The 27784-nt window shown below is 42.1% G+C and overlaps 1 protein-coding gene across 2 annotated transcripts; it reads right to left on the bottom strand.

Moving 5' to 3' along the window:
• ATG3 (autophagy related 3) lies at nucleotides 1-26284 on the bottom strand. Of its 2 annotated transcripts, none has more exons than XM_075721087.1 (12): nucleotides 26163-26284; nucleotides 22599-22640; nucleotides 19322-19371; nucleotides 18023-18093; nucleotides 16146-16253; nucleotides 14072-14121; nucleotides 11977-12058; nucleotides 11447-11481; nucleotides 10529-10684; nucleotides 9744-9871; nucleotides 1961-2029; nucleotides 1-256 (listed from the first exon to the last, which is right to left on the bottom strand). In XM_075721087.1, exons 1-12 carry the CDS (start codon nucleotides 26232-26234, stop codon nucleotides 175-177), a joined length of 945 nt encoding a protein of 314 aa, XP_075577202.1. In that variant the 5' UTR covers nucleotides 26235-26284; the 3' UTR covers nucleotides 1-174. The 2 variants fall into 2 exon arrangements, with proteins under 2 accessions (XP_075577202.1, XP_075577210.1); XM_075721095.1 differs by lacking the exon at nucleotides 26163-26284 and adding an exon at nucleotides 21844-21949 and having other exon boundaries at nucleotides 22599-22638.
• Nucleotides 26285-27784: the final 1500 nt, after the last annotated feature.

Here is a 27784-nt window from a genome sequence, read left to right as displayed (position 1 = left end):
TTTTATTACACACAAAGATTTTTATTAAAAAGGCTGGTAATGGAACATTTTATTTTAATGCATCAACCTGATAAAAGGTTAGTTACAGAAATTGTGCATAATGCTGTGTAAGTCACATGGATGGGTTATTTAAAAAAAGATTTGATAATTAGAGGAGGATCTCTCTTATTCTAGTTACATCGTAAAGTGCCTTGTGTAGTCATATTCTATCGTTGGAATGACCGCCTGTACAAATTTCAAGAAAATAAGAAGGTACCTGAGTTTCTTGTTAAGGAAAATATGCAATAGCTAGAAATCCTGGAAAACAAAGCAGAAGTCACATTCAATGGTCTGCTCAACAGTATTTCTTGCTAATAGGAAAGTAACACCTAGCACTTATACAGTTAGAGATTAGGAAATTAATACAGCAGAACTCTGGTAATGACATCTGATGCTTGCCCAAACATATAGACTTTCCTGTTTTAAGTTAAAGCAGGGAATCAGGAGTTATTTTCAATAAATCTTACAAACAGCACACAAACATTTACAATCCCATTTACCTACTTAGTATTTATTATTAACAAATGCCAAGGTGAACTGCATCTGCCAAAGCTAATCCCTAGCTACGTTCCTGTAGTTAGGGAAAGCAGGCTCCTCCCTCAGTGTTTCAGTGATTCAGAAAAAGAAACAGGTTCCTGTTCTGAACCACCCTTTAAAGGAGCTCCTTCCTGTTGATAAGGGAAAGTAGAGAGATTCGCTTTGCTAAGCTGAGAAGTCTGCCTTTGTAGAAGAGACCTTCCTTGTCCCTCTTGTGTATATCACCTTCAAATGCGTGTTGGGCCTGAATCTGCAGTCTGGAATATATTGGATAATTATAAACTGTCTGCCCACCTGGGACTGAGGCAGACAGCAAACTGAAAAAATTAAAATAAACCACTACTTTCAACTGATAATTAAGTTACATTGGTACTGGATACAAATAAAACCTACTATTTTGGCACGTCAGTCTCATGGACCATTTCTTGACAAACACAAACTATATGATAATGAGGGAAGAAACTGCCTGTTAGAAACCCCTGAATTTGTTTAGCAATAGCAAAAAAGTAGTAAAAAAAAAAATCTTGAAAATAAGCTATTTCTAACTATTGAGGAGTAGAAGACTTGAACTACCTTGCTGGAAAAGTTATTTTCAAGTTCAGTTTCAGCTGCTTGCTGCATAAATTGAGCAAGTCTCAACTCATACAGTGAATGAGAATTTTACTGATTTAGGGCCTATAGCTGCTCAGTAATCCCCCCTTGCTTGCCTTATAGCAGCAAAAGCAGTTAGAACACTATTTTGAAAGGACACGCTTCTAAACATGGAGGTTATTTCAGTCAGAAAGCACAGTATGAATTACTACAAAGCACAACTAAGATCAGTCACCTCACCAAGGGAAAATTCTAATTGTGAGGCATTTGATGTCGATGTTCAGAACTGTTTCAGTAATTTTCATTGCTTTTTTGTCAGCTGAACGTTTTACCAAGATATTGCTCACATGCAGAGTAGAGAATAATGGGACCTCTACACCTTTCAGAATTGAATCTCAGATTCAAATCCAATACAGAAGCTGCTGTAGCAAGAGGAATGTTTACACTCTGGCCAGAATCTATGAACCTCCAGCCTCGTCCTCCTACACTGTGATCTCCGTTTCATACTCAGAGCTACCTCCTTCACACAACTACAAACAACGACTCAATCCCGCCCCTTCAATCCTACCTACTTTCCCCATTGCTCCTGCCACCCTCTCCCCCCACCCCAACACCTGATTAACAGAGTTTGTTTGCACAAAGGAGCTCATCCCAGAACTCTAGTAAGCACTACCACAAACAGTTGTTTACCGCTTTCACACACAATTGCATTCTGGTTTAGGAACCTTGAGGTAATAGCTCCTTACACGGCAAGAAATCTCTAAGAATACCATGCAGTAACGAAAAAGGATACATGTGAACTCCAAGTTCTCCCCCACCTTCTGCAACAGTCTCGATTATTTTCTTCATCACTTCTGCATGCCTGAAAAACAGATCAGAAACAGTGAAAAGATTTTAAGGAAAAAGTAACTTTCTCTTCATCTCAGTAGTATGAGGTTTTGTGCAAATTAAATAGTTTTGGACTGTTAGCTTCAGAAGCAGCTGACCAATGCCCAGCCAGTCCCCAAGAAGCGATAGCTGCCCCCCAGCCAATTCCCCCCAGTTTCTATACTGAGCATGAAACCATATGGTATGGAATACCCCTCTGGTCAGTTTGGGTCAGCTGTCCTGACTGTGCCCCCTCCCAGCTTCTTGTGCACCTGGCAGAGCATGGGAAGCTGAAAAGTCCTTGACTAGTATAAACACTACTTAGCAACAACTAAACCATCAGCCCGTTATCAATATTATTCTCATACTAAATCAAAACACAGCACTGCCAGCTACTAGGAAGAAAATTAACTCTATCCCAGTTGAAACCAGGACACTAGTGTAGTAGTTAATTGCTAAACGCCACAGAAGCCAACAGGTAAGTCCCCAGAAAGTAATCCTCACCAGCAGCAAGCCACCAGAAGTTCCCAGATGACCCGTGAAAAAGGTGCCTAGAAATTGCTGCAACTTTTTTAGTTGCCTCTGCCGCACTCTTAAATTTGTAGAACTTACGAGGTAAGTTCGAACACGATTCATAGTTTCCTCGGAAAGGCAGGCTAAACCAACCCTGCAGAAATTCAGAACTGTTACTCTCAGACTGACTTAGGTATGGAAACTTTCTTTGGCTACAGTGGTAATGTGAGTTCTGTGGTAGATCATCAGTTTCTAAGCTAGCTGCTTCTCTCTCATGACTCTACTGATGGTAAAGCACTACAGAGAAGGACAGACATTTCCTCGGGTCACTGTGTTTTGACATTAAGTCATCAGCGACATACCAGACCTACTATGAACCATACAACCATTTGCGTACAAAGCTGACTCTGGGCACATAACATGGAATCACAGAATAGCTAAGGTTGGAAGAGACTGCTCATCATCTAGTCCAACACTCCTTGCTCAATGAACAGTAAACCAGAACAGATTGCTCAGGACCTTGTCTGGTCTGGTTTTGAATAGCTCCAGTGATGAATACTTCATATCTTTTAATTACTAGTTACAGTTCAGAAGTAGTGGTCTTGTGTTCAGGGGATGAAGAACATATGAAATCAGAAGGGAAAACTACTGTATCATTAATTGATGTTTTATTTATATATTGTTAACACAGACTCCCAGGTTGTGTAACTAATCTTACTTTTATCTATACTTCAACTTTCTTTGAAATTCACAATTCTGTAAGCAATCTTTATCAGTGAGGTCACATAAGGCTATGGACATCCACCTACACAACCCTGTAAGCTAGTTAACAGTAGTAGTTTAAAATACCCATCCCGAAACAACCTATGTGCGTATTGAGAACAAGGAATTGTGGTAAGCAGAGTTTGTGTAACTTTCTGACGATGCTTTGATCCTATTATGCAAATCTAAATAGCTGACCAGTAACTGGCATTTAGTAGTTACCTCCAAGGTTAATCATGCTGCCAGTGACTGCAAACACAAGGAAGGAAGCTGTTGCAAAGTTACCAAGACACACTGTAAACAGGAATATGCAAGTCTGGGGAAATAGTAAAGGTCAGCATTTGTCATTTGCTGTGCTGTTGGTCTTTGCAAATCAACCAGCCCTCACAGTTGATTCCAATTCTGGATCTTCATGATGCCCCTGCGGAACACATGCCAAGGCCAGTTGCTTCTATATAGGAACCTGGCCACTGTCAAAACTTAAGCTTTGACCTCATCCTAACGGTGGACTATTTTTTGTACTGGCACAGAATACAGGTCACCCTACAGCTATTAGAAGTCTTTAACAGGATACTGGCTCAAACTCATACATCTTAATGACATTTGTTCTTTTCTTCTAAGGACTAGTTAGATATCGGGAATTCCATAATGGCCATGGTAATGGTCATTCTTACTGTCATACAGTTACTCATGAAAAGCTTTGTGGGTGCTTTACAAACTTTCAAAAGTTTGTTTCCTGTTTCCAGTTTCCTTCTATAAGAAAATTTTGAGGAATTAATATGAAGTATGTATATCCCCCTATGGAAAGAAATAAGATAACTCTGGGAGAAATGTCATCTAAGATATCCTGCTATCTAGAAATCTCTTTTTTTTTTTTTTTTTTACTTCTGAATAAAAGTCCCCCAGAAGTAACTCTCAACTCAAGATGACTAAATTCACTACATGCTCACCAGTGCTTGTTACAAGACCTGTTTGTAGATCACGTGAGCTATCAAACAGATCAGACATTTAAACCATCTACTAAGATCACCTAATTTACTTTCCGGTATATCAACCAACTCTTGAGGTGGTTCAAGTAGTATATAAATGAGTTACTATTCATATTCCAAGTCAGAAATACTGCTGTTCCTATTGAAAATAAATTGAGATATACAAAGTTAAGACCATACATGAAGGAGTTAAAAATAAGTTGAAAGAAGCTGATTTCTTGGATTGATTAGATGACCCTTTATGCTCTCATCAGGAATGTTTGCTTTCCAGCTGAAGAACCCCTCTCCTGCTTTGCAATTGACCAAAGCTGTCCTCAGTCAAAATATTTGTTACTAACTTCACACTGTAATTCAGCACAGCTGACATACTGACATTGTCTGAGTATCAGCTGGAAGGGAAATATATATTATCAGACAGTAAAAGTAACAAATAAAAGCCTTCCTGACATATAGGGGAAAAAAGCCCAACACCAGAAACTATTCTTCCCACCCCCTGCCCCTTGCAGTTCATAGAGATAAAAGGCCTTCCACAGGGCTTCCAGTGTAGTGGACAACAACTGTAACTTCCATTAACTGAGGGTAAAATGCAACACTTTTTAGGACAGTGTACTTTTGTCTTGGGTTTGCGCAGCAAGGTTTTGGTAGTGGGGGGTCTACAGGAGTGGCTTCTGTGAGAAGCTGCTAGAAGCCTCCCCTATGTCCAAAAAAGCCAATGCCAGCCGGCTCCAACACCGACCCGCCAATGGCCAAGGCCAAGCCCATCAGTGACAGCGGTAGCGCCTCTGGGACAACATATTTAAGAAGGGGAAACAAAAAACAAGGCCCTGGACACAAACTACAGCTGGACTGAGGAGTGAGAATATGTGAGAGGAACAACTCTGCAGACACCAAGGTCAGTGAAGAAGGAGGGGAGGATGTGCTCCAGGCGCCGGAGCAGAGATTCCCCTGCAGCCCCTGGTGCAGCCCATGGTGAGGCAGCTGTGCCCCTGCAGCCCATGGAGGTCCATGGGGGAGCAGATATCCACCTGCAGCCTGGGGAGGACCCCACGCCGGAGCAGGTGGATGTGCCTGAAGGAGCCTGTGACCCTGTGGGAAGCCCGCACTGGAGCCGGCTCCTGGCAGGACCTGTGGACCCGTGGAGAGGGAGAGGGCCTCACGCTGGAGCAGGTTTCCTGGCAGCACTTGTGACCCCATGGGGGACCCACGCTGGAGCAGTCTGCTCCTGAAGGACTGCACCCCGTGGAAGGGACCCACACTGGAGCAGGTTGTGAAGAACTGCAGCCTGTGGGAAGGACCCACATTGGAGAATTTCATGGAGGACTGTCTCCTGTGGGAGGGACCCCACACTGGAGCAGGGGAAGAGTGTGAGGAGTCCTCACCTGAGGAGGAAGGAGTGGCAGAGACAACGCGTGATCAACTGACTGCTACCCCCATTCCCCATCCCCCTGCACTGCAGGGGGGACGAGGTAGAGAAAATCAGGAGTGAAGTTGAGCCCAGGAAGAAGGAAGGGGTAGGGGGAAGGTGTTTTAAGATTTGGTTTTATTTCTCATTACCGTACAAAAATCCTACACATGTTCTCACTCCTCTCTCCTACTCAGTTTTGATTGATAATAAATTAAACTAGTTTTCCCCAAGTTGAGTCTGTTTTGCCCATGATGGTAATTGCTGAGTGATCTCCGTGTCCTTATCTCGACCCACGAGCTTTTTCATTATATTTTCTCTCCCCTGTCCAGTTGAGAAGGGGAGTGATAGAGTGGCTTTGGTGGGCACTTGGCATCCAGCCATGGTCAAACCACCACGGCTTTCAAGAAAAAAATTACCTATTAATTTGATTCAGTGTCTGTAACTGCTCACACACAATTAGACAGGTCTGGAAAAACCCACAAATGTCATCATTAGGAGAAACATTCAGAATCTGCAACAGTCATTTAACCTTAAGATCTACAATTCACTGATCCTTGCAGTTGCTTCTAGTCACTTCCCGGCAAATATTTAGAGTACATAAGAAGGAAAAAGATTTCAGAATAAATGGTGACAGGCTTCTGAAATAGAGAAAAATAAGCCTTTGGAATTAGTGCAAAAAATTCAGATCTAATTGTAAACGTGTTTAGTAGTTAACTAGTTTGATAGTCCCTTCATAATACCCACATAAAAAAGTTGAGAATTGTGATTAAACCAGTTTGCAGCAATTAATGAGGAAGTTGACTATATTCCTCCCAGTCCCATAAAAATGCTGACAAGAAATACAACTTGCAGCAGAGCTGCAAGATGAACAGTTTCAACTAACTACTCAAAATAGAAGCAATCTCAAGCAGCTGACAGTGGCACGCGACTGCCATCTATTTCCTTTCTCTGATGCACGACAGGGATATAAACGTCACAAGAAATAGCCAAGTAAGTTTAGGACCAGCAAATACCCTACATTACACAATTCTTGTAACGTGGAGGGAAGCAACAGCAGCAGAGCTAGCCAAACACTGGTACTTCCTAGCTAAACTGAGAAAAACCCAACATTTTCAGCTATTATTTTTCACCTCAGAAGCCCAGACTTCGTTAGCTGTTAGCCTTACCAATTTAAGAAAAATGGAATAGCACATCTTGGAGAGTAAGAGAATGTACTTAAAACCTCAATTTTAGATATGCTGTTAGACTCTTTCTTCACAGCCTCAAGATGATCTTTTCAAACCTTTCCGATGTTAAGCAGTTGCCAGTCAACTAGATTGCTTTTTGAGGACTAGACAGCTTTCCTCCATGTTTAAGACTACCAACAAATCTGTCTCACTGTGATATCAATCATCTCTTTCATGCTTAAAAGACTAATTGGAACAAGTGCCATGATGCAAACCATTTCTTTGAGTGTAGATGTGGATTACATAACAAAGGCACTCGTACTTCACTGGCTTCAGAGGAAGAGGTGAAAATATGCACACAGAGCTCTCATCCATGAAGACTCCCAATCCAAATTCACAGACTAGCATTAAATTGGTTCTTACTCTGCAAAGGTATTTGCAAAATTAAGCAATTACATAGCAGCCACAGCCCAGTATAAAACCCACAGGTCTACCAGTCAGTGAGGGCTGTCATGTCCAAATATCTGGTTGTCTCTGTTTCTCCTGAGAGTGCCCTCCCAGCCTGCAGACATCAAGAGGAGCATCTTCCCAACCAATTTATTAGCAGGGCTTCCAGCAATCACTAAATTAAGCCTTAGCTTCAGACTTTTTTTCCTCCTTTTCTTCTATTAATCATCTTCCTAGTCATCCTGTTAAGCCTTCCTACATTCATCCCACCTGACACTCCTTCAAAAACACTAGTCGCACAAAAAGCTGCATCCATTTTTTCATCCAAAACCCTGCAGACAGCAAACAATAAGACAGTCAAAGTCACTAACAGGCTGACATAGTAAGACTGGTATTTTCATATAAGGTACAAGAATACCTTATTGGATCAAACCAAAGGTCTACCTCATCCTGCTTATTATCTTATAGTACTTACTCAGAGGCCAGAACAAGCACCTAGTAAGTAATGCTTCCCCCAAAGTACTACTAGTTTCCAGCAGTATGCAACCCTGGGACTTTCTAATTCTGGAGCATTATGATAACTTCACTTTTAACAACTCTTGATAAATTTTTCTTTCATTAACATCATATTGCTTAAATAAACATTTAGTTTAATTAGGTGCTGTGTGCAGAGTTTAATCCTTTTTCTGGCTTTGAACCTGCCAGCAGTGAGTAGCATTCAATGCCACCAGTTTTACTATTAGAAAAAACTGAACACCTATTACTTCACCTTCTGTGCCATTCATGATGAAGGTCACTGAAATCATAACTCCCCCCTCAGCTGCCTTTTCCAAAGCTGAAGGTCCCAGGTTATTCAATTGTTTCTTATGTAAAAGAGCTTCATAACCTCAGTTATCCCGGACAACCCCTCTGTATCTTTTCCAGTTTTAGTCTTCCTTCATCTCACAGACTACAGAACAGATGATGAAAGTTGTACTGCAGTATTCAACACATGGGCAGTCCCACAGATTAACAGAGGCCTTATGCTGTTTCTGTTCTATTCTTTATTCTTTTCCTAACAGTTTTCTAAGTTCTGCTTCTTGAGCACCGAGACTGACATTTTCACAGGTCTGTTTTGTCAGTGTAGACTTAAACCTGAGGATTTAAAGACCAACAATAAACTTTACCACTTTCAAATTTTCTACAACACAGCTAAACTGGGGGAAAAGCTATTTCCCAGTTGTACAATGACTTCTCTGCTCAACAGTGTCCAGATATAAGCCTGACTGCTTGGTGAAAGCAGACTGTTGTAAAGCGGTAGTTCAGGAACTATGAACTGGAAGAAACACAAGATACAGATTTACAAAGCCCATGAATATACATCCTCATGATAAAAGTAGCCATCAACTGCTTGGTGCAAAGCTCCCTTGCTCTCTCTCTAAAGAATAGTATACCCTTCCCAAGACTAATCTTATGATCAAATAATTCCTAAACCAGAAACAAGAATGTTTTGAGTCTGCAAAGACTACCACAAGCTTGTCAACAACAAGCTGATTATTTGACACCTCAGCTAGTGGCATGTATCCCAGAAGTATTTCTTTAAGTCAAAAGAAATTACAAGACTTAAAGGGGCAATCTGGACTTGTTTTTAAAAAAAACATATGCAAGACTACAAAGGGTGTCTCTTTTTAAAATGAGATAAAAGCCCAAACTCATATCTCTAAGAACTTCATACTATCAAGAAGCTGAGGAGTTACACCGACTAAGATACAGGCTCTGTATCACTAAGACACCTAAAAGGATGTTGGGGTCTATATCTAAAGACAAAAGGTACCTTTCAAAGACCTAGAAAAAATAGCTGTGCAGCTAGTTGACAATGACTCCCTATGTCTTGGATGAGACATGTGGAAAATGCAACAGAAAAGACCCTAAAAACACAAGTGTGTTTTGCACTTGTATTCAATAAATATTTCAGTGTGCAAATTAGAGGACCTCTATTTATCAGTGTAAAATTTCAAGGACTTCTGGGGGAGCAGAAGGTAGTTATTACAAAATAAGAAAGAGGTATTTCATGTTCAAATATTTTTTTCTGCTCCCAAAGTATATGTTATACTTTTACCCTCCCAAAAAAGAAGCAAATGAAAGTATAGAAGAACTTTTATAGAGTTCTAGTAGTCTGCCAACTTCTGGAGTGCATAGGAAAGTGGAGGAAAAGCAAGTTGAGCAGAGAGAAGACAGCTCTAACTGCAGAATACACCTGCGGCAGTGAGCACTGGAATGACTGCTGAGAACCACTGATACCTTCCTTTCATACTGCCTCAGAAGCTAAAAGACCACTATGGCAGCCAACTGTGGAAATATGTCCAGAAAACCTGAGCCAAATCCTTAACAAGACCAGCAAAGTGCCTTGTGTCTGCATGCTGAATCAGACCAGAAACAAAAACTTACCTGCATGGATGAACTGAGCACATGGGAGGTGGAGGAAGATGAGGATGGTTTTCAATGGTCACAGTTTTCTTGACGTGATCTTGACTAATATCTTCATACATATGCTCTACTGTTAAAGGCTGCCGTTGCTATATGGAAAAAAGGAACACGAGAACAAAAGCATTACTAACAACGAATCTTTTGCTCCTTCTCAGAAATTTTAACGTTGTTAACAGATAAAGCACCATAAATTATAAGCATCTAATGTACAACAGTTGTGAAGGTACACTGAAGGAACAGTGTGTTAAAATCCATATGGTGTAGAAATACTACTGCACAAATTTTTGTTTTTAATATACCAGGTGAATGGTAAAGTCAATATATTTAAGAATCACCTAGGTTCCAATTTAGGTATTTAAGCTGTAAGCTCTAAGCAACTTTAACTCAAGAAACGTAGTCATTAAAGGGAAGAGTGATTTATCTAATCCTCTCCCTCTGAAGATCATGAAAACACATACCTGCTTACTTGACTAAGTTTACTGGGGTCATTAGTAGCTCTACAGAGCTAACAGAGCATGATTTCCCTCCTTCCAAATGTGCTCAGTCACCAAATACAATTTTCAGTGAAATTGTTCCTACTTGCTGCAAGCACCATAAGTCCTGTCTGCAACCCTGACTGTATAATGGTTTTCTCACCATTTTTTCATTTAAATTTCTACCGTGAATAAGCAACAAAACAGCCTTGCTATTTGACATGGTGAGTCTAATTTCACAGAAGTGGGGAAAAAAAAACGACATAGCTATACCTCATCATATCCAAATAACCAGAGCCTTGGAGTTTGGTAATATTTGTCATAAGTGATGTAGAGGTCATAAGTTCTAGTCTGTAGAATAGCATCTTCCCCTCCAACATCAACTTTAGCTTTGTTAGCTTCTACAATCTGTCTTGTATCAAGCGTTGCCTGGTTCAAGGTAAAAATGACAACATTATTATAGTCTTGTTTGGGTTCCCTCCTTTCCCATCCTAAGTAGTTATGTAAAGCTGTAAAACTGAAATTAATGTTCTTAAGTGAGCATTAAAAAAAAACACAAGCTTTTGGGTTTTGTTTTTATCTTTAAATTAGGAGTATCAGTTTCTCTCCCACCAAGTGGTTTTGGTTTTATTTTTGGTGGGGTTTTTTACTTTTTAAAAAAGGTCCGATTTCTTAAGGAAGCATGCAACTACACTGTAACATCCCCCTCCCTTCTTTCACCAATAACTTTTGAACCCAACAGACAATTCCAATGAAATTCAGAAGGCAGAGGTCTCAGTTTATGCAGGTTCATGAAGACCTTAGCAGAGTATCACAAATAACGATGCCCTCTGTTTTCTCTCAGGACAGTCTGGTGCATCAGCATAATCTATTGAACCTATATCCTCCACATGTAAGCCTCAGGAACCACCACTGCATTTTTTACCTCTTGAGAATACAGCACTGTGTGTAAGCAGAGCAAAAAGGATCAGCAAAAAAAGAAAAATTACTGTGATCAAAATCTCTGAGGACCGAAGAGTTAAGGTTGCTCCAGTAGGTTGTCAGGAGACAAATTCATAGAAAACCAGGCTCAATAATCCCACTGCTCCTAACAAGCTTGTTATGTCGGCCATTTGTTATTACTTTTACTTTGCTTGTGCTCATATTGGTGATAGGCATTGTAACAGACAAGACAGAGAACTGTTCACTCACATCATCTGTCTCCAATAGCCCACTTTCTTCATACTCTGAAAAGAAGACCCATAAAATTCTGCGTTCAGCTTGTAGCAGTCATCATATTTCTCATTCATAAACAACTCCTTTAAAACAATCTACATGTTTCTAAAGATGTTTTATTCAGGTAGACTTCCCAATCCCCAAACCAAACTATACCTTTTTTTGACCAAGACTACAGCAAGTACATGAAAAACAATCCTTAAGTGGTTTTAAGTAGGCAGACTGAGTTTAAGTGTAGGTATGAAGCAGGAAGGAAGCTGTGCTAAATCCCTAAGTTATACTTGCTTGGATTTGTTCTGCTCCTCAAATTAACTTCCCAGTCACTAACATTCACGCAGGTTTTGGCACACAAGTTAGTAAGACCATACAAAATATGATAAAGTGAATATGCCTGCTGAATTTTTCAGCATGCAATCCATGAAAAGAAAGAGCAGTGTTTTCTTAGAGTGTATTGCTTTAGTTAAAGGCCTGAAATAAAGCATGTCCCACCAAATTTAAGGAAATACCTTCCATGTCTGCAGCTTCTCCTTCATCTTCCTCATCATCATCTTCACAAGATGCTGAACGTTCTGGTATTTTTATATTATCCTTTAGAAGTTAAATTGAAAACACTGCTTTAAAGACTGCTGCATCTACACAGCCTAACAGCCCCAGCAAATTTAAGGTGTAAGTCCAGTCAATACATACTGTAAACCAGAAAAATAATTTCTGCAATATTAAGAAGGACTATACTGAACTCAAATATCTGCTTATTAACCAAACTTAGTTTCAAGAGTCCTAGCATGACATTAAAAATCTGCTAAAAAGTTCTCCTTTGACTTTGTAATCTGGAATGATTTAATTCCTAAGCAAACAATAAACGTGGCATTAAACTGCCCATAATTTCTTTTCAAAAATCACACCTATCTGAAATGAAAGGCAATGACCTAACATGTAGGTTAAGATTTCATATGTCCTAACCCACAGCCAACTGAGCAGCAGTTATCATAGAGTATCTCAAGTTGGAAGGGACCCATGAGGATGATCGAGTCCAACTCCCCGCTCCTTGCAGAACTACCTAAAACTAAATCATATGACTAAGAGCATCATCCAGTTCCATAACTGTTTTTAAAACACAAGAGAGTCCCAAACAATATCACATTTTGGTATCATTATCTGAGGAAGCACAGTCCAACAGAAATTAATATGGCACAAGCCCCCAGGCAACTTTTGCTTTTGGGCATTGTGGGCCTATGAATAGCATTTGAACCCAACAGACAACCCCAGTGACATTCAGAAGGGGGAGGTCTCATTTTAGAAAGGTTTCATGAAGACTTTAGGAGAACACTGCAAATAATGATTACAATTAGAAGCTGCTCTAATTCTAAGCATCAGTTGGCTGGTTTCCTCATTAGAAAAAGAAAAAAAAAAAACAAAAAAAACCCAACCCAAACCAAAAAAACACCAAAACCAGTAAGAAACTAAGTTGTGAAGTGTTTTGTCAAACAGAACGTTAGCAGTGAGTTGTCCTTCTGGGTTGGACCTGTGGTCCAAGAAATTAAGTACTGTACAAGTGAGTTTTTCTTCATACAATATATCAGAAGTGAAATCCAATTCATAACATAGTTATGAATCACAATAACGTTCTGCAAGTTTTGTGTTTCGCAGAAACACACAAAGATCACCTTTAGGCATTTCTTAGAATGTTTCTTCCACCCTTATGTTACCGACTTCTGACAAAGCAGTATTTTTACTATGTTCAGCACAGTCTCACTTGAAATACATGTATTTCACAGTTCATCATACTAATAGCATTTTGAGCTGTTTACAATTGTGTGGTAGCATGTGGCAGCCCATTCTCTTCCCCCTAATTTTTAGACTCCAAAGCTTTGTGCTTGGATGGTTTAGCAAACTCTCATAGCACACAGACAGAACTCCACTTTAACAACCAATTCATCTTTAAAAGCTTTTTGTGCCTCTGCGACTTTCTCCACATTTCTTAAACATGTTAGCTAACACATTTCCATTTCAAGTACTTCCAACTGTTCTCAGTTTCCTGAGGACTTAAGTTTCACATTTGGCTCCTGCTGCAGAGTGACTTTTTGGAAACATGTGCAGAAGCTGATGACTTTGTAAGATGTACACATTTAAACAGTTTTAATACTTCTAAACTTGAGGGCACAAGCCTGTCAAACAGGACCAAATGTGTTAAAACTCTGCTTGCAGTAGTTAAAGATTATGAAGAAATACTTTACATCCCTACATTATCTTTTCCATACAAAAATTTCTTTACACTGGATCTCCAACCATTAGTTTCTTGAGAGACAAAGGTGCGGTATCACTGTAAACAGAATTTAATTTTCAGTTTGTAGAAGCCTGGCACAAGAGCACACGAACTAAAGACATTCCAAAAATAACACTGCCTCAGTAAACGCGTAGTAATAAGGAGAAGCACAGGCCTAGACTAATATCATGGGCTCTGAAGGTCAATGTATATCTGCAACATACCTAGTGACAAAGTATATTTTAATCTTTCACAGGCAGTACTAGATTGCTGCAGGTAATACTTCTATTACCTTTAGGTCCTGTAATAAAGCAAGAGGAAAATTTAGAAAAAAGTACCTTAGTGTCTAGTGTGATCTCCTTAACTGCTTCTGTTGCACCCACTATACCTGTTAATTGAACAAGAAGTTCGTATTAAAAAAGCTTGTTTCTTTGTTACAGAACAGTATAGAAAGAGGCTGCAAAGATTTCATAAAGCAGCATATGATCTTTCCAAGTTACATCTCACAACACTTTTGATATTTGAAGGGCTGTTTATTTGGTATTGGTAGCATGCTTGGTGCTGGACATCCATAAACAAACCATACGAGTAACATGGAGCACAACAGCACAGCTTTTGCATGTCATACAAATTTTGTTGATGGAACACTGCAAAGTAATTTGGGTTTTAAGGAATTTTTGCATCAAAGTGAGTTCAGGATAGGTGTTGACATCACAATAATGGAACTCAACTTCATGAGCAAGGCATGCATTTATTAATATTTCTGAGCATCCTGAAAGCAAGGTGTTCATGACAAAGCAATAACGGAGCAGAACACTCAATGCTTTTAGCTGAGAGGAAGTTGGAGTAAAAAATATCCCAAATCACAGTACCATCAACTCTTGAGTTCCTCCCCATTAGCTTTCCAGTTTTACTGCAGCTCTCACCCAGTACTCTTTGGGATACATGACCAGATTCTGCTTTGACACAGTAAATTTACCTAATTAACTCTTCAGCGGAAAATAAGTTACATCATTATGGAGAATGAACCTGGAATCAAGTAACTGCTCAGCAGAATAGCTGTTTAAAGAAAAGGAATGCCAGTTGAATGCTGCTTGGAAAATACGCATTTCTAGTGGATGTATGATCACTTACATTTTTTTTTTCCTACCAGAAAAAGTTGCGTTATAAAGGACATCTATACAGGTGGGTGGAAACAGATTTTTTTTTTTATCTCCTTTGATAGTGTGTGGAGACCTGGCCAGGTCTAGTCAGAGTCTTACAGTTGTGCTACCACAGCATGCTGCCCAAACCAGTCAACCCTAAAAAGAAAAACATGGCAGAGGAGCCTATCCACAGCAGGGATAGAGAATGCATCCTTAATTCAAGGATATGACAAAGCTATGTCAAACTATTTCTTTGGTGGGGAGTGTTCAGTTATGAACTGCAATACATGTAAGACTTGCCAGTTATGAAAAACCTACATCTATAGAAACAAAAGACATCTACTCCTACCCTTTTTCTCCCCAGCCTGGATGAACTATTTAGAGAACTTCTTTACAGATTACAGCAAAAAAATTTACACCAAAGAAAGTAAAAACTGAGTGGAGTACCTTCTAGGTTTGGAAATGGTGGAGAAAACATCATTGAAAGACAGAGTTTTATTAACTCATGATCAAACATGAAGAAACAGACTAAAACTAATAAACTGCCAATTCTTACAAAAGAACAAAAGGAGGCTGTGCTAGAAAAGCCAATGAGATAGATTCATGTAAGCAGTAATTTTAGACTTCTTTATAAACACAAGCTCATGTAAGGACTTAGTGTAAAAAAGGATCACCTCCTACACTCATACCTGTATTTAACAGTATTTTCTTTCTTTTTAGTGCCCCCCCGCCTTTCCACTGTGACCTCAGATATGAAGATAGTAAGTATTTGCTAATGATTCCCCCTTTTAGCTCAATCCAACAATTCAACAGAATGGGAAACACTGAAATAATTAAGTTAGTTGAGGTCATCACTAAGATGAAGATCTCAACGTGCTTCACATGCAATCTTACTAAAAAAGAGAAATTTGCATATTCTTCAAACAAATAATTTAAACCAGCATCACAGGAGTCACAGGATCTCCACTAAGGAATGAATCACTACACAGCTCATTTTTTAAACAACTTCCTAGAACTGTAAAAAGAGAACACTGAAATAATTTATTGTTAACACCTCCAACAAGTTGCCCATTTCAGGCATATCCAGGCATACAGTTTAACACCTGAGCAGTCATACACCAATCAAGTGTGCAGCTGGCAATATAACTTATTTCTTCCAGATTAGATACTAGTACACAGTCATCTATAAAGATTTTACTTTCTAAGAGTGGAAACTGAAAATCTTTTAGATTACCAAACATGAAGTCTGAAGCAAGACTTTGAATACCTGCATTGTGAAAGGTGTCTACCCATCCCCCATCACCATCATCTTCTTCTATAATTGCTTCCTGCTCATCCGAATACTCCATCTGCTTACATCTTTTGTAGCACGGCACTGCAAAAAATTGCAAAACAAAATGAATGCAGCCATTCCTATACAAAATCAGACTGGAGCAAGAAATTATCCTACAAGGCCTTCTGAAATGTGCTAGTCTCTCATATATCCTTATTTAAGGAATCCTAGAGCTATATTTCAAATGCCAAAGCATGAACTTAAAAGAATATATTGATGTGCTGTACTAGATATTTTATTTCATGTACAGTACAACACTTGCAGTGGCCTTAAAAGTTCATTCTTCTGTTACCCATTAGAGCATTTTCACACAAACTTATAAGGATTAGAAAATAATGAACTTCTCATGTCTCAGACTGCCTGCCCACTTGCTAACAACTGGAGACAACCTATTAGTTTTCTTCACAATGCTAGACAACTTTTAGTCTAAATACAACTTTGCCTAGATTAGCATCAGTTTACTGAACTTATTTGTCTTTAGAATTCTGCTAAAAGTTTGCATCAGCTATTTATGTGATATATTAGGTATGTTTAATTATAAATTAACATCTAGAAGTTTAGAAGAGGTTAGAATTAATGTGCTATTTGGAATAACTTCAGTCGTACGTATTACAGAGCCATTCAAGTACAGATTTATACAAAGTTTTCAGAAAATAGTCGAAGAAAGAATGCGGATCTGATTAAGGCAAAACAGACATTTTCCAGTATCACAAACAAGGACTATGTAAAAAGTGCTCCTTTTTTACTAATGTGGAGAAAACAACTGCTGCATGAAGTGCAGACTTTGTAAATTGCTCTTAGACCTTGCAGAGAGGGAGAAGAGGGGTGTGAAAGTCACAGTAAAGAGAAGTCCTCCAGACTTCCAAAATGAGGTCTGTAGGATGGCTCCTGGCCTCACCCATAGCCCAGAACTTTTACTCAGGCGGTAGGCCAATGTGCCACCATCAGCAGAAAACACATTATTTTGAAATGTGATCTAGAAGGGTCAGAGCAATGTGGGATCCTGGAAGTGGGGGGAAAAGAGAAACAAAGTAGATCACTTGGCCATCCAGCCATCAAGACCATCTTAGGGAAGTCTGTCCAACATTACTATAAGCATTTTTGCATGATAGCACACTGCAAGACTCCAAAAGCCTGCAAGTGAAATCAAAGCACACAATACAACCCAGTGCAGGTAAAAATCTCCTCAGGCTGTTCTTAGTACTGAAGGTTTATCTAATGACATTGTTTGACACATTTTCATACAAGATCTCTTGAGAAAATTATGTCCCCATGGTTGCTGCAAGATGTTAGCTTTCTTATCCATTAAAAAGGTAGTCACCACAAGTATTACATATACACAACTGTGAACCTGATCAAAATTTGATTTAAAATTGTCATGTATATTATAGCTATTGAAAGGGATCGTGACATTAGTCACATAACTGAACTAGAAGCATCAGATCACCATGAAAAACATTTTGGGAACACTTCAATAGCCCAGGTTTTCCAAAAGAAAGAGGAAAATAAACATGTTTTCCTTTTAGACACTGAATATGAGCTGAAGGACAGAAGAAAGGAAAGGCAGAAAAGGAGGTTTATAATGTTTAAAGTTTCATTTCTACTTCAGCAAGGTAAGCTGCATTACTAACAACTGGTCTAAGAAAAAGATTTTAGACGTGCAGGAAAAGCTTTTTTAATATTGCAAAGCCAAAGCATCCAAAGTGCAAGATACTTGCTTCCCCTGTCAATACAGACAATCAGTAGAGTTGATAGCACAGTCAACCACACTATCAATCCTAACAACACTTACATTTAAACTTCGGTCTTACCATTTTTAGTTACCAAAAACTGTTTGTCTGTTGGCAGATAAGCCTTGACTTTTAGTTCTTCTCCTGAAGCCCTGTAAAATGAAGTGCACCATAAAAGGTTAAGAATTTGATCTGCAAACAAAAGAACTCTTCTATTTTCAATTTATATCAGGAATGTTTTATATACTCCTCTTGACCTATTCTCAGAATCCGTTTCCTATGACTTTACTTTTGCCTATACAAAGACTTTGATACCGGTACGGGGTCAAAAAGATTGGCCACTCCTAAACTATGGAGTCTTGGATAAAAACTGTTTTCTGCTTCAAAAGCTACTTTCACTTTGAGATGACTAAGCAAAGATGGGTTGACAGAACAATGTAGTCTATATGAAATTTTCTAGGATTGGCAACAACACAGTCCCAAATGTTTCTAGAAAGGAACTTCAGAAAAAGCAAGAAAAAGACCTCTAGAAATACAAAACCTGCCCATAGTCACCAGAGCTCAAGTAATCTTTGCCAAGCTCACATTACTCAAGCATTTGCTTTCACCTTCAGTGGTTTCTGGTTTGGAATAAGAGTCTAACATTCTAAATAGCCTCTTCCAAACTGCTGGCACACAGGCCAGACACAACATCTTGTTTTCTCTGAAGGAGACAGTAAAAAGGCAAGAAATGATTCAAGCACAACAATTCCTCCTTCAGCTCTTCATGGCCCAGTATAGAGCCAAGAATCTTGATGACACCAACTGCATAGCAACTGCCCATCTAGGCACAAACTGATTAGTTTCATAATGCTAGACACTAATAAAACATGAGGGAGCACATTATTTGCAGCCTTTTTGTACATGGAAGAGAAGGGATTTCCAAGGGATTTCCACACACAAAGTGATCTGATGTGGGCCAATTTGAACAAATGTAATTAACAAATGCTTGTCTAAAATACCCCAATTACAACTAACCCTTAGCAATTCGAGTTGGACATGGCCTTTGCTTTTTCAATCACCAAGACAAGCTCAGGGAGACAAACTGCTACTGCAGCTAAGCACTGAAAGCATTCACAGTATGTACCAGCTTATTTCCTCTACAGCCTTAGGAAAACAAAACAATTCCAAAACAAATCCTCATCTCAACTACTGCTACACAGAGCAATAAATAAGTTCTGCCTGACTTAATGATAGCTTAATCATAAGAACAGCAGAAGTTCTACTGCAAGAGTCCATGTACTGGTCTGAAATGAAACAACTGTACGTTGCATCCAATGTAAACAAATCAAAGCACAGATAGGGATGCTAGCTTTCTATAATTCTTTTGATTTCACTTACCATTGCCAAGTAGGGCAGTGGTGAACTAAGTGATCTCCAGCTGCAACAAACTGTTAAGGCAGGGAAAAAATAAAGTCCTGTTAAACATAGCATAAGAAAACAATCTCAAATTTTTCTCAATATTAATATTTTAGTTGCACATTCCTTCGCTAGATTAACTATTTAACTAATAATTGTTTATATCAGTTTGATGCTTTCTTTTAATTCCATTCCTCAGCTAACCACGAAAACTCAAAGACTAAATCGACTTCACCTGAAGGAAATGCACACTAAGCACAACAGCAACTCAGATAAAGTTTCAAAAGCTGTGGTGTTACCTAACCAGTCTTTTAACAAGCAAAAAAGTTTCCTAGTCCCAGTAACATTGTTTACTTTGTAATGAATAAACTGTTTTTATTTGCCACTCTTCAAAGTTTTACAAAGACAATGACAATCTTAGTGTAAAAAAATAATATTTAATTATCTTTCAGTGTTCAAAACAATTTTGCAGCAAGAAGAAAAGTGAGACTGATATCAATTCATTGAACCAGTGAGAGAACTGCCACAGAGGAATAAACAGTATATATTTTAAGTAATGACCCTTGCTATGATAGTTCACCATTGATGTTTACTAAATACGGATAACCAAGAATTTAGCAATTAAAAACTTGTTCTGAAAAAACAGCTTTTAATCTTCACTCTACTTGTTCTTAGTATCAGAGATAAAGGCTTTTATAAAATCACATCACTATTTCAAAGCCATATTGGAAAACTCATGCTAGACTTGTGTACAAACTCAAAACTCACCCAGCAAAGTCTAACCCATTGGGCTTATTTTTTGTACGCATAAATTGAGGAAGGCAAGCCTGCATTTAAGAACAGTGATTCGTGTGGTCTTTGCACCAGTTACTTTTGAAAATGAGGTGCACACCTATAGCTATAGTTGCTTTCTTGTCTTAAAAAGCCAGTTTAACAACATACTTCGTAGTTGACCAGAAGCTGTTGTAGAGTGACACAACAGGCTTGCAGCATGTCAGCCATTTTCTTACCATGCTCTCCAAAGCGAGGCATATCAGCGTAGTGGAAAACACCACAACACGCACTGCATACGGATTAACAGATTTAATCTCTGCAAAAGTGCTCTTTCACCTATTTTCCAACAAAAGTCTCTAGCACAAATGAAACCTTCACTTTAAAGAAAACAGCAATCCCTCCCAATACACATGAAAGCTTTAAAACTCATTAGCCTTTACATGATAATAAATAACACATGAAACTCCAGAATTATTTAAAATTCTCTGTTCAAGGTACTGGAACACTGTTTGTGGCACCAATGTTAAAATATATTATTAAAAATGAAAAAGAAAATGAAGGTGTTCCTTGTGGATCTAAAAGATGTAAAACCCTAAAACACCACTTGAAATTTCATTTCCATTTTCTTCAGCTTAGGCAGCAAAATTATCTAACTGGTTTCACTTTCTATTTCTCAGGCACTAATGCTATCTCATACCTGAATCAATATTGCAAAAGTGGCAAGAGATCAATTTTAGGATAAAATCTTATTTCAACCCCTGGAAAGAATGATTTTTAAGATTTGTCTGTACTTACACATAAAATTAAAACAGGTGTTATCTTTCTGAGGTATTAACTAGTAAGAACTCATGGCACGCAAGAATTTATTGAAAGTAAATCAAGTACACAGATATATGAAAAGAGGGAGTAGGTATTAAGTTTGACTAATGAGTCATCTTTAGCCTTATAGCTAATGGATTCGTCTTCAGAGGCAAGCCACAGGAACCCCACAAAGTCTATAAAATAGTCAGCATCTCAGACTAAAATACAGTTAAATTGAGACTCATTACCCAAGAAATCCAAACTCATTCAAAGATAACATCCTAGCATCATTATAGATGACTTCAATTCTTCTTCTGCTATCATTACTATATAAAGACCGAAATCATCAGGAAAAAGGAAAGACTGTCAAAGGAACAATCAGCAGATCCATGCTCAAGACTCAACTAAATTTAACAAAAAATTTATCTTGCTGTATAACTGCTTCTCTTGACTACTGCTTTGAAGGATCGAATTTATTAATCCTATCAGCATCTAACTTTATACAAAGAATACATACTATTCGCATTCTACTACTGGTGTTTAAACGCTGCAAAGTGTTTAACGTAACATAACGTGGTTCTTGCTACGTTCTACAGAAAGTACCTTTTATTTCAGTACTTTTCTCTCATAGATCAATAAGGGTTTAAACCTTATTACATTAGTAGAATATTTGTCCAGACTTTCCCTGTAAAGAGTTACATTTGTTTTATATAGAAGACAGATTATAAATATATTATTATGTAATATATTATAAACATTTATATACACACACACGTATGGTTTTCAAAACAGCAGAACACCATGTTGCTAAGCCTGTTTTTCTGAGCAGTAATCTTCTGGATCATAGAAAGCACAAGCGCTTGCTCGCCACGCAATGCAGCAGAAAAATGCTAGGTACCAGGAAAAACACTTCCGTCTACATTATCTACCTTCATCAGTCATAAGTTCCGTCTTTTTCCATCTCATCTTCACATTTGTGCATTCTATCTCATTTTTCTTTCATTCTAACAGTCTTGACATTGTTTTCTTATTCTTCTGTAAAGACAATCTACTTTCAGAACAGTAGCACTTTAATATGAGAAAAAGCAAAACGGGGAAATCAAAGTAGCACTGCACAATCAGTGTTTTTACTATTCTAGAAAAAATCCTGTTCGTTTCTCTTTGCAGCAGACTCCTTAAAAACCTACAACTGCTTGGCAGCAATCCCAAATAAAACTAGCCTGGAACAGCCTAAAGAGAACAGGGGCAGGGGGGACTCATTGGATACTTGGTGTGGACAAGCATACGTAATGATTTAGCCAGAGCCTTGGAAGGAACCACAAATCAGGAAAGCAAGGACTGTTCCCAAGATAAAAGTTTCTCTTTGAGTTGCTTTTACGGGAGTCCTTAACTCCCATGGCAAACAGAGCTGTTGACCCAGCATGAGCTTCCTTACAAGCTTTTCATGACATGATACAGGAAAAAAGCATCCCACATTGAGATGTCAAGTGTCAAGAGGAATTCTGTTGCGGATCTACTTCATCTGTAGAGTAAAAACGCCATTTAGAATTTCCACTTTGTGAAAACCATTTCAAGAAGTAATAATTAGTTGGCAAAGACATGAACTGTTTGAGATTAACATAGTCATTTTGAGTAAAATTTATCATTACTTTCAAAATATATTTCAATGTTTCTAAATACTTACTTCTTCAGGTGTAATTACTCCAGTTTCTTTAAACTTGGACTCCTGCAATAAAGAAAGTTTAGAAATTTTGAGCTCTGCTGACAAATCAAAGTACTCCACGCTACTGGTAAAGAAAATTATCTGCTCTACTTTTGTCTTGGAACTAGCTCTGCCTGCAGAGATCCGTGACTCAGCTTGGAGGCAACCTCTGCCAGGGCTGATACACAGCTTACTTCCATATCCTATAATGCAAAGCCCAATAAAATTACTTGTGGCAGAATATGGGGTATTATGAAAAAAGATCACATACACAAAGCAATTTTTTTGCTACAGCCAATTATATCAATAATGAAGAAAAGATCACCGGCACCCAGGATTACATTTGCCAGTAACAGACAGAAAACCAGCTGGAATCAGGGATTCTCACAATCAGTACTTCGGGACTGCTCTAGACACTGAACAGTAGTGCGATGCATCAGTATGAGGCTTTGCAGTTAAGAAAGGTCATTAAATTAATGACCAAACCAACTTTTCTCTGTGGTAAGAAAAATTATGTAGAAAGACTTAGTTATTAACTTTTCTTTTAAACCCATTTCTGTGCATTCATTATGCACCCCATGGAAATGGTTTTGATTTTCTCATATTGTCACTTTTTTTATGGATAAGAGAATAAACGGCAAGCAGCAACATGATTTAGTTTTGCAGGGAGAAATGAAGTACTTTTGCATTAAAGATGACATCTATGAAGTTTAAGGATACAACATTTTTAGCAAATTCAAACCTAGAGTAAGTGTATTTTGTTTCAGGCTTCTGTTTCTGTTTTTTTTTCTTCAGAAAAGCCTCAAGCACCAAGGAAACCTACTGTTCCCCAGCATTAGAGCTACCTAAGAATGGCTTTTGAAAAAGCATACCATTTCAACCATGGCATAGCTCACTTTTCAAGTTTATGCGTCATCAATTACAGAGTAACTTCTTGCCCTAAAGAACTCAGATTTTTTTCTATCAAGACTAAAAGCAGCTACTGAAAAGTACCTCACTTTTGGCTACAACTTCACCTTATTCAATCATTAGGGAATTGTATTGAGTTTGCGTGGCAAGGTTTTGGTAGCCGGGGGGCTACAGGGGTGGCTTCTGTGAGAAGCTGCTAGAAGCTTCCCCTGTGCCCAGGGGAAGAGCCCATGCCAGCTAGCTCCAAGATGAACCTGCCACTGGCCAAGGCCAAGCCCATCAGTGACAGCGGTAGCGCCTCTGGGACAACATATTTAAGAAGGGGAAACAAAAAAAACCAAGGCCCGGGACACAAACTACAGCTGGAGTGAGAATATGTGAGAGGAACAACTCTGCAGACACCAAGGTCAGTGAAGAAGGAAGGGGAGGAGGTGCTCCAGACACCGGAGCAGAGATTCCGCTGCAGCCCCGGTGAAGACCATGGTGAGGCAGCTGTGCCCCTGCAGCCCATGGAGGTTAAATGTGGAGCAGATATCCACCTGCAGCCTGGGGAGGACCTCACACTGAAGCAGGCCCCTGGCAGGACCTGTGGACCCATGGAGAGGGAGAGGGCCTCACGCTGGAGCAGGTTTCCTGGCAGCACTTGTGACCCTATGGGGGACCCACGCTGGAGCAGTCTGCTCCTGAAGGACGGCACCCCGTGGAAGGGACCCATGCAGCAGCAGTTCGTGAAGAACTGCAGCCTGTGGGAAGGACCCACGTTGGTGAAGTTCGTGGAGGACTGCACCCCGTGGGAGGGACCCCACGCTGGAGCAGGGGAAGAGTGTGAGGAGTCCTCCCCTGAGGAGGACGGAGCAGCAGAGACAATGTGTGATGAACTGACCGCAACCCCCATTCCCCGTCTACCTGTGCCGCTCGGGAGGAGGAGGTTGAGAAAAATCAGGAGTGAAGTTGAGCCTGGGAAGAAGGGAGGGGTAGGGGGAAGGTGTTTTAAGATTTGGTTTTTATTTCTCATTTTTCTACCCTGATTTCTCTGGTAATAAATTAAACTGATTTCCCCAAGTCAAGTCTGTTTTGTCTGTGACAGTAATGGGTGAGTGATCTCCCTGTCCTTATCTCAACCCATGAGCTTTTCATTTTATTTTTTCTGTCCCCTGTCCAGTTGAGAAGGGGAGCGACAGAGCAGCTTTGGTGGGCACCCAGCATTCAGCCAGGGTCAACCCACCACCGAAATCATTAAAGAAAAACAGCCACTGCTTAACTTGGTTATTCTTGATGCTTCCCCCTGGTGCATGCTATCACCTGTGCTATGTAAAAGGAAATGAGCACACCTGTTTCATACAATACTGATTACTTCCTTTCTCCCTCATTTCTAAAGAGACATTTAACAACAAGATTCAAGATAAGCACAACAGCAGTTGTACAAACACAATAACATCACTATACACTAGTTAACAAAAATCAAAGAAACTCAAACCACCTTAATTTAGGAATTTGCATTGTTGTAAAACTGAATTCTCAATAACACATTATGCAACACCACAGTGGAGACAAAAGTGTTTGTAAATAGGAGGCAGAAGATGGGATGTAGTCTAACAACTGCAGAAAAACACTTAGAATTTTTCTACCTAAATAAGCTATAAGAGGAATTATAACAGATGTACTGCCCACCTTTACCAGCAGACTGCTACAATCCTCTCTCAAGAACTAAACAGCCCATTTCTACTATTCGCAGTTACTTTAGCAGAGGGGCTTGTATTAATATGGTAATGCTGATATAGAAATAAGCTATGCTACATAAGTTTATACCTGCTCACACAATGAAGATGCGACTAGGTTTTTTTTATGTCAGCTGAAGAAGTTGCACTCTTACCCAAAATAACCTTTGCAACACATTCCTGAAACCAGGCTTAAGCCTATCAGTACACGAGCACCTTTGGATTTCCACTCCTGGTCACACAACCAGTTAAAGTTTAGAGATTCTTTAACAGAAGACAGCAACAAATAAGTTATCCCTTGATCAATAGGACCAGCAACACCTGGTCCTCGAAGGCCTGCACCTCCCGGGTGAAGGCTCCCGCCCCGAATGGGATGCGAGCCTCAAGTCGGCCTCCCCCCACCCCGTACGCCCCGGTGCAGGATGAGGGCCGATGGCTTTGCCGCTGCCAGGCTGCCGCAGCACAACCCCCGCCCCCCGCCCGAGGCGTGAGGTCGCACCGCGCCCTCGGAGCCCCTCGGCCGGTTGCATAAAGCTGCCGCAACGACAGACTTGCGAACAAGAAGCGAAGCCGCAGCCGCCGGGCGGCTTCCGGGAAGGAGGAACGACTCCCGGGGCGGTGGGGCGCCCCTCACCCCGCACCGGGGCGGCAGGGAAATGCCCGCGCAGGCGGGAGCGGCCGTAAGGAGCCGCCAGCGGGCGGGCAGCGGTCGCACTGCGGGCGACACCCCGGGGGTGGGGGGGTGTAGGCCGGTGCCAGGGCCGCTCCATCGCCACCCGCGACCCCGGCGGCTCAGGGCTCCGCGGCCGCCCCGCCGCGAGAAGGCAGGCACCTTCCCCCCCCCCCCCCCTTAACGGTTCCAACGGCTCAGGCAGCGCGCGCCTCCCCCCACTTGACCCCACCCCGCGCGGCCCGGCACCTTGAGCACGGGGGTGAGGTACTCGGCCACCTCCAGGGCCTTCCCCTTCACCGTGTTGATGACGTTCTGCATGCTGCCGGCGGGCCCCGCGAGGCGATCAACCGCCTCCCTCAGCCAACGATCTCCGCGGCGGCGGCCGCCCCGGCAGCACCGCCCCCCCCCCCTCCTCCGGCAGTTACGTGACACCCCCCCCCCCCCGCCCTTTCCCTGCCGTCTTGTCGCACACACGTGACGACACACCGGCGCTCAACGCCGCGTCACTCCCGGCCCAGCGGCGATGCGCCTGCGCGGGGGAGGGCGCGGGCCGAACGGCCGTCCAACGCCCGCCTGCGCCGCCGCTGCCCCGCCCCTCGGCCTGTGCGCGCGCAAGGCAGGAAGGGGGAGAGGGGCGGGAAGGGGGAGAGGGGCGGGGCGGGAAGGCCATGACGGCTCGCGCGCATGCGCGCCCCCCGCGGTGGGTGGGTCCTGAGGGGGGCGCGGCTCACGTGTCTGAGGGGACGGGCGCGGGCCAGAGCTGGGGCGGGGCCCGGTTCCCGGCGGTCACGTGGCCGGAGCGGCCGGGCGGGGCGGGGCCGGTTGTCAAGGAGAACGAAGGGGCGCGCGCGCCCGCGCAGGGCGGCGGCGCGGGGAGGGCAGCCAGGGGGCGCGCGCGCGCGCGCTGCCGGGCGGGAGGGCCCGGCCCCGCCCCGCCCCGCCCCGCCCCGCCCGTCAGGCTGCCAGCCAGGTGAGGCCGGTGGGTGTAGGGCGGGGGTCGGGCAGTGCCTCCGGTTGCTGCGCGGCGGGGGAGAGGGGGGCTTTGTGCGGGACGCTGAGGGGCTGCGCCGTGCTCTCGGGAGCCTGGTGATGGGTGCTGGGGGCGTGGGGCGGCAGGGACGGGAGAGCGCGGTGCCGCGGCCTCCCGGGAGCCCGCGTCCCCGGTCTGCTTGGCCGCGCCGTCTGAGCACCGCCCGCTGCCGCCTCGGAGCCCGGCTCACCCGGCGCGGCCGCGGCCCCGGCCCCGGCCCCGCTCCCGGCTGCAGCCTCGCGTCCACCTGAGGCGGCGACGTGGCAGACGGCGGTCAGCAAAGCCGGGCGAGCGCTCCGTGGCGCGGCCGCCTCGCCACCGTTGCCAGGTGGGGGTGTTCGCCCCGGGGCCCGTGGAGCCGGCGCTCGGGGCCTGGTTTGGGGCTGCTCCCCCTGCCGCCCCGCGCCCGTTCGGGGTGCCGCGCTCCGGCTGGCCCCGCTGGGGCGGAACGGCGCGAGCCGCCGCGGCCGTTAACGGGCGTCCCACCGGCAGCCGGCCCCGGAGGGGCGCTCCCGCTCCTCCCCCGGCCCAGGCCGCCTGCTCGCCGGTTTCTCAGAGCTGGGGGCCCGGGAACGGCTCGGCCGAGTCACGGCAGCGCTGGAGGCGGAGAAGGGGGCTGCAGTCCGGGGGGTGCCGCCGGCAGCCCCGCGCTCCTCCCCTGCCGCTGCTGGCTAAGCCCCAGGTCCGCGCTGCGGCGTCGCTCTCGCTCCACAGCCGCAGAACTTTTCCCTGCTGGAATTGGGAACGAGAACGCTTTTAAAAATATTGAAGGAGAATAATAAGCGTGCAATTTATTTAATCCTTTTAGCTAATCAGGACTCCATAGATGTGCTCTTCT

Source organism: Pelecanus crispus, chromosome 1, assembly GCF_030463565.1.
Source record: "Pelecanus crispus isolate bPelCri1 chromosome 1, bPelCri1.pri, whole genome shotgun sequence".
Taxonomy (NCBI): Eukaryota; Metazoa; Chordata; class Aves; order Pelecaniformes; family Pelecanidae; genus Pelecanus; species Pelecanus crispus.
The sequence above is the reverse complement of the archived record's forward strand: the minus strand, read 5'-3'. Positions and strand labels throughout refer to the sequence as shown.

Bases quoted from the DNA above. Each gene is read 5' to 3' on its own strand.
- ATG3 (XM_075721087.1), bottom strand. From the start codon at position 26,234: ATGCAGAACGTCATCAACACGGTGAAGGGGAAGGCCCTGGAGGTGGCC. The intron at 9,872-10,528 runs GTATAGCTATGT...TTTTCCATATAG, and splicing joins GGTTATTTGGATATGATGAG to CAACGGCAGCCTTTAACAGT. The intron at 257-1,960 runs GTATCCTTTTTC...CAAGAAACTCAG, and splicing joins GGAGAACTTGGAGTTCACAT to GTACCTTCTTATTTTCTTGA.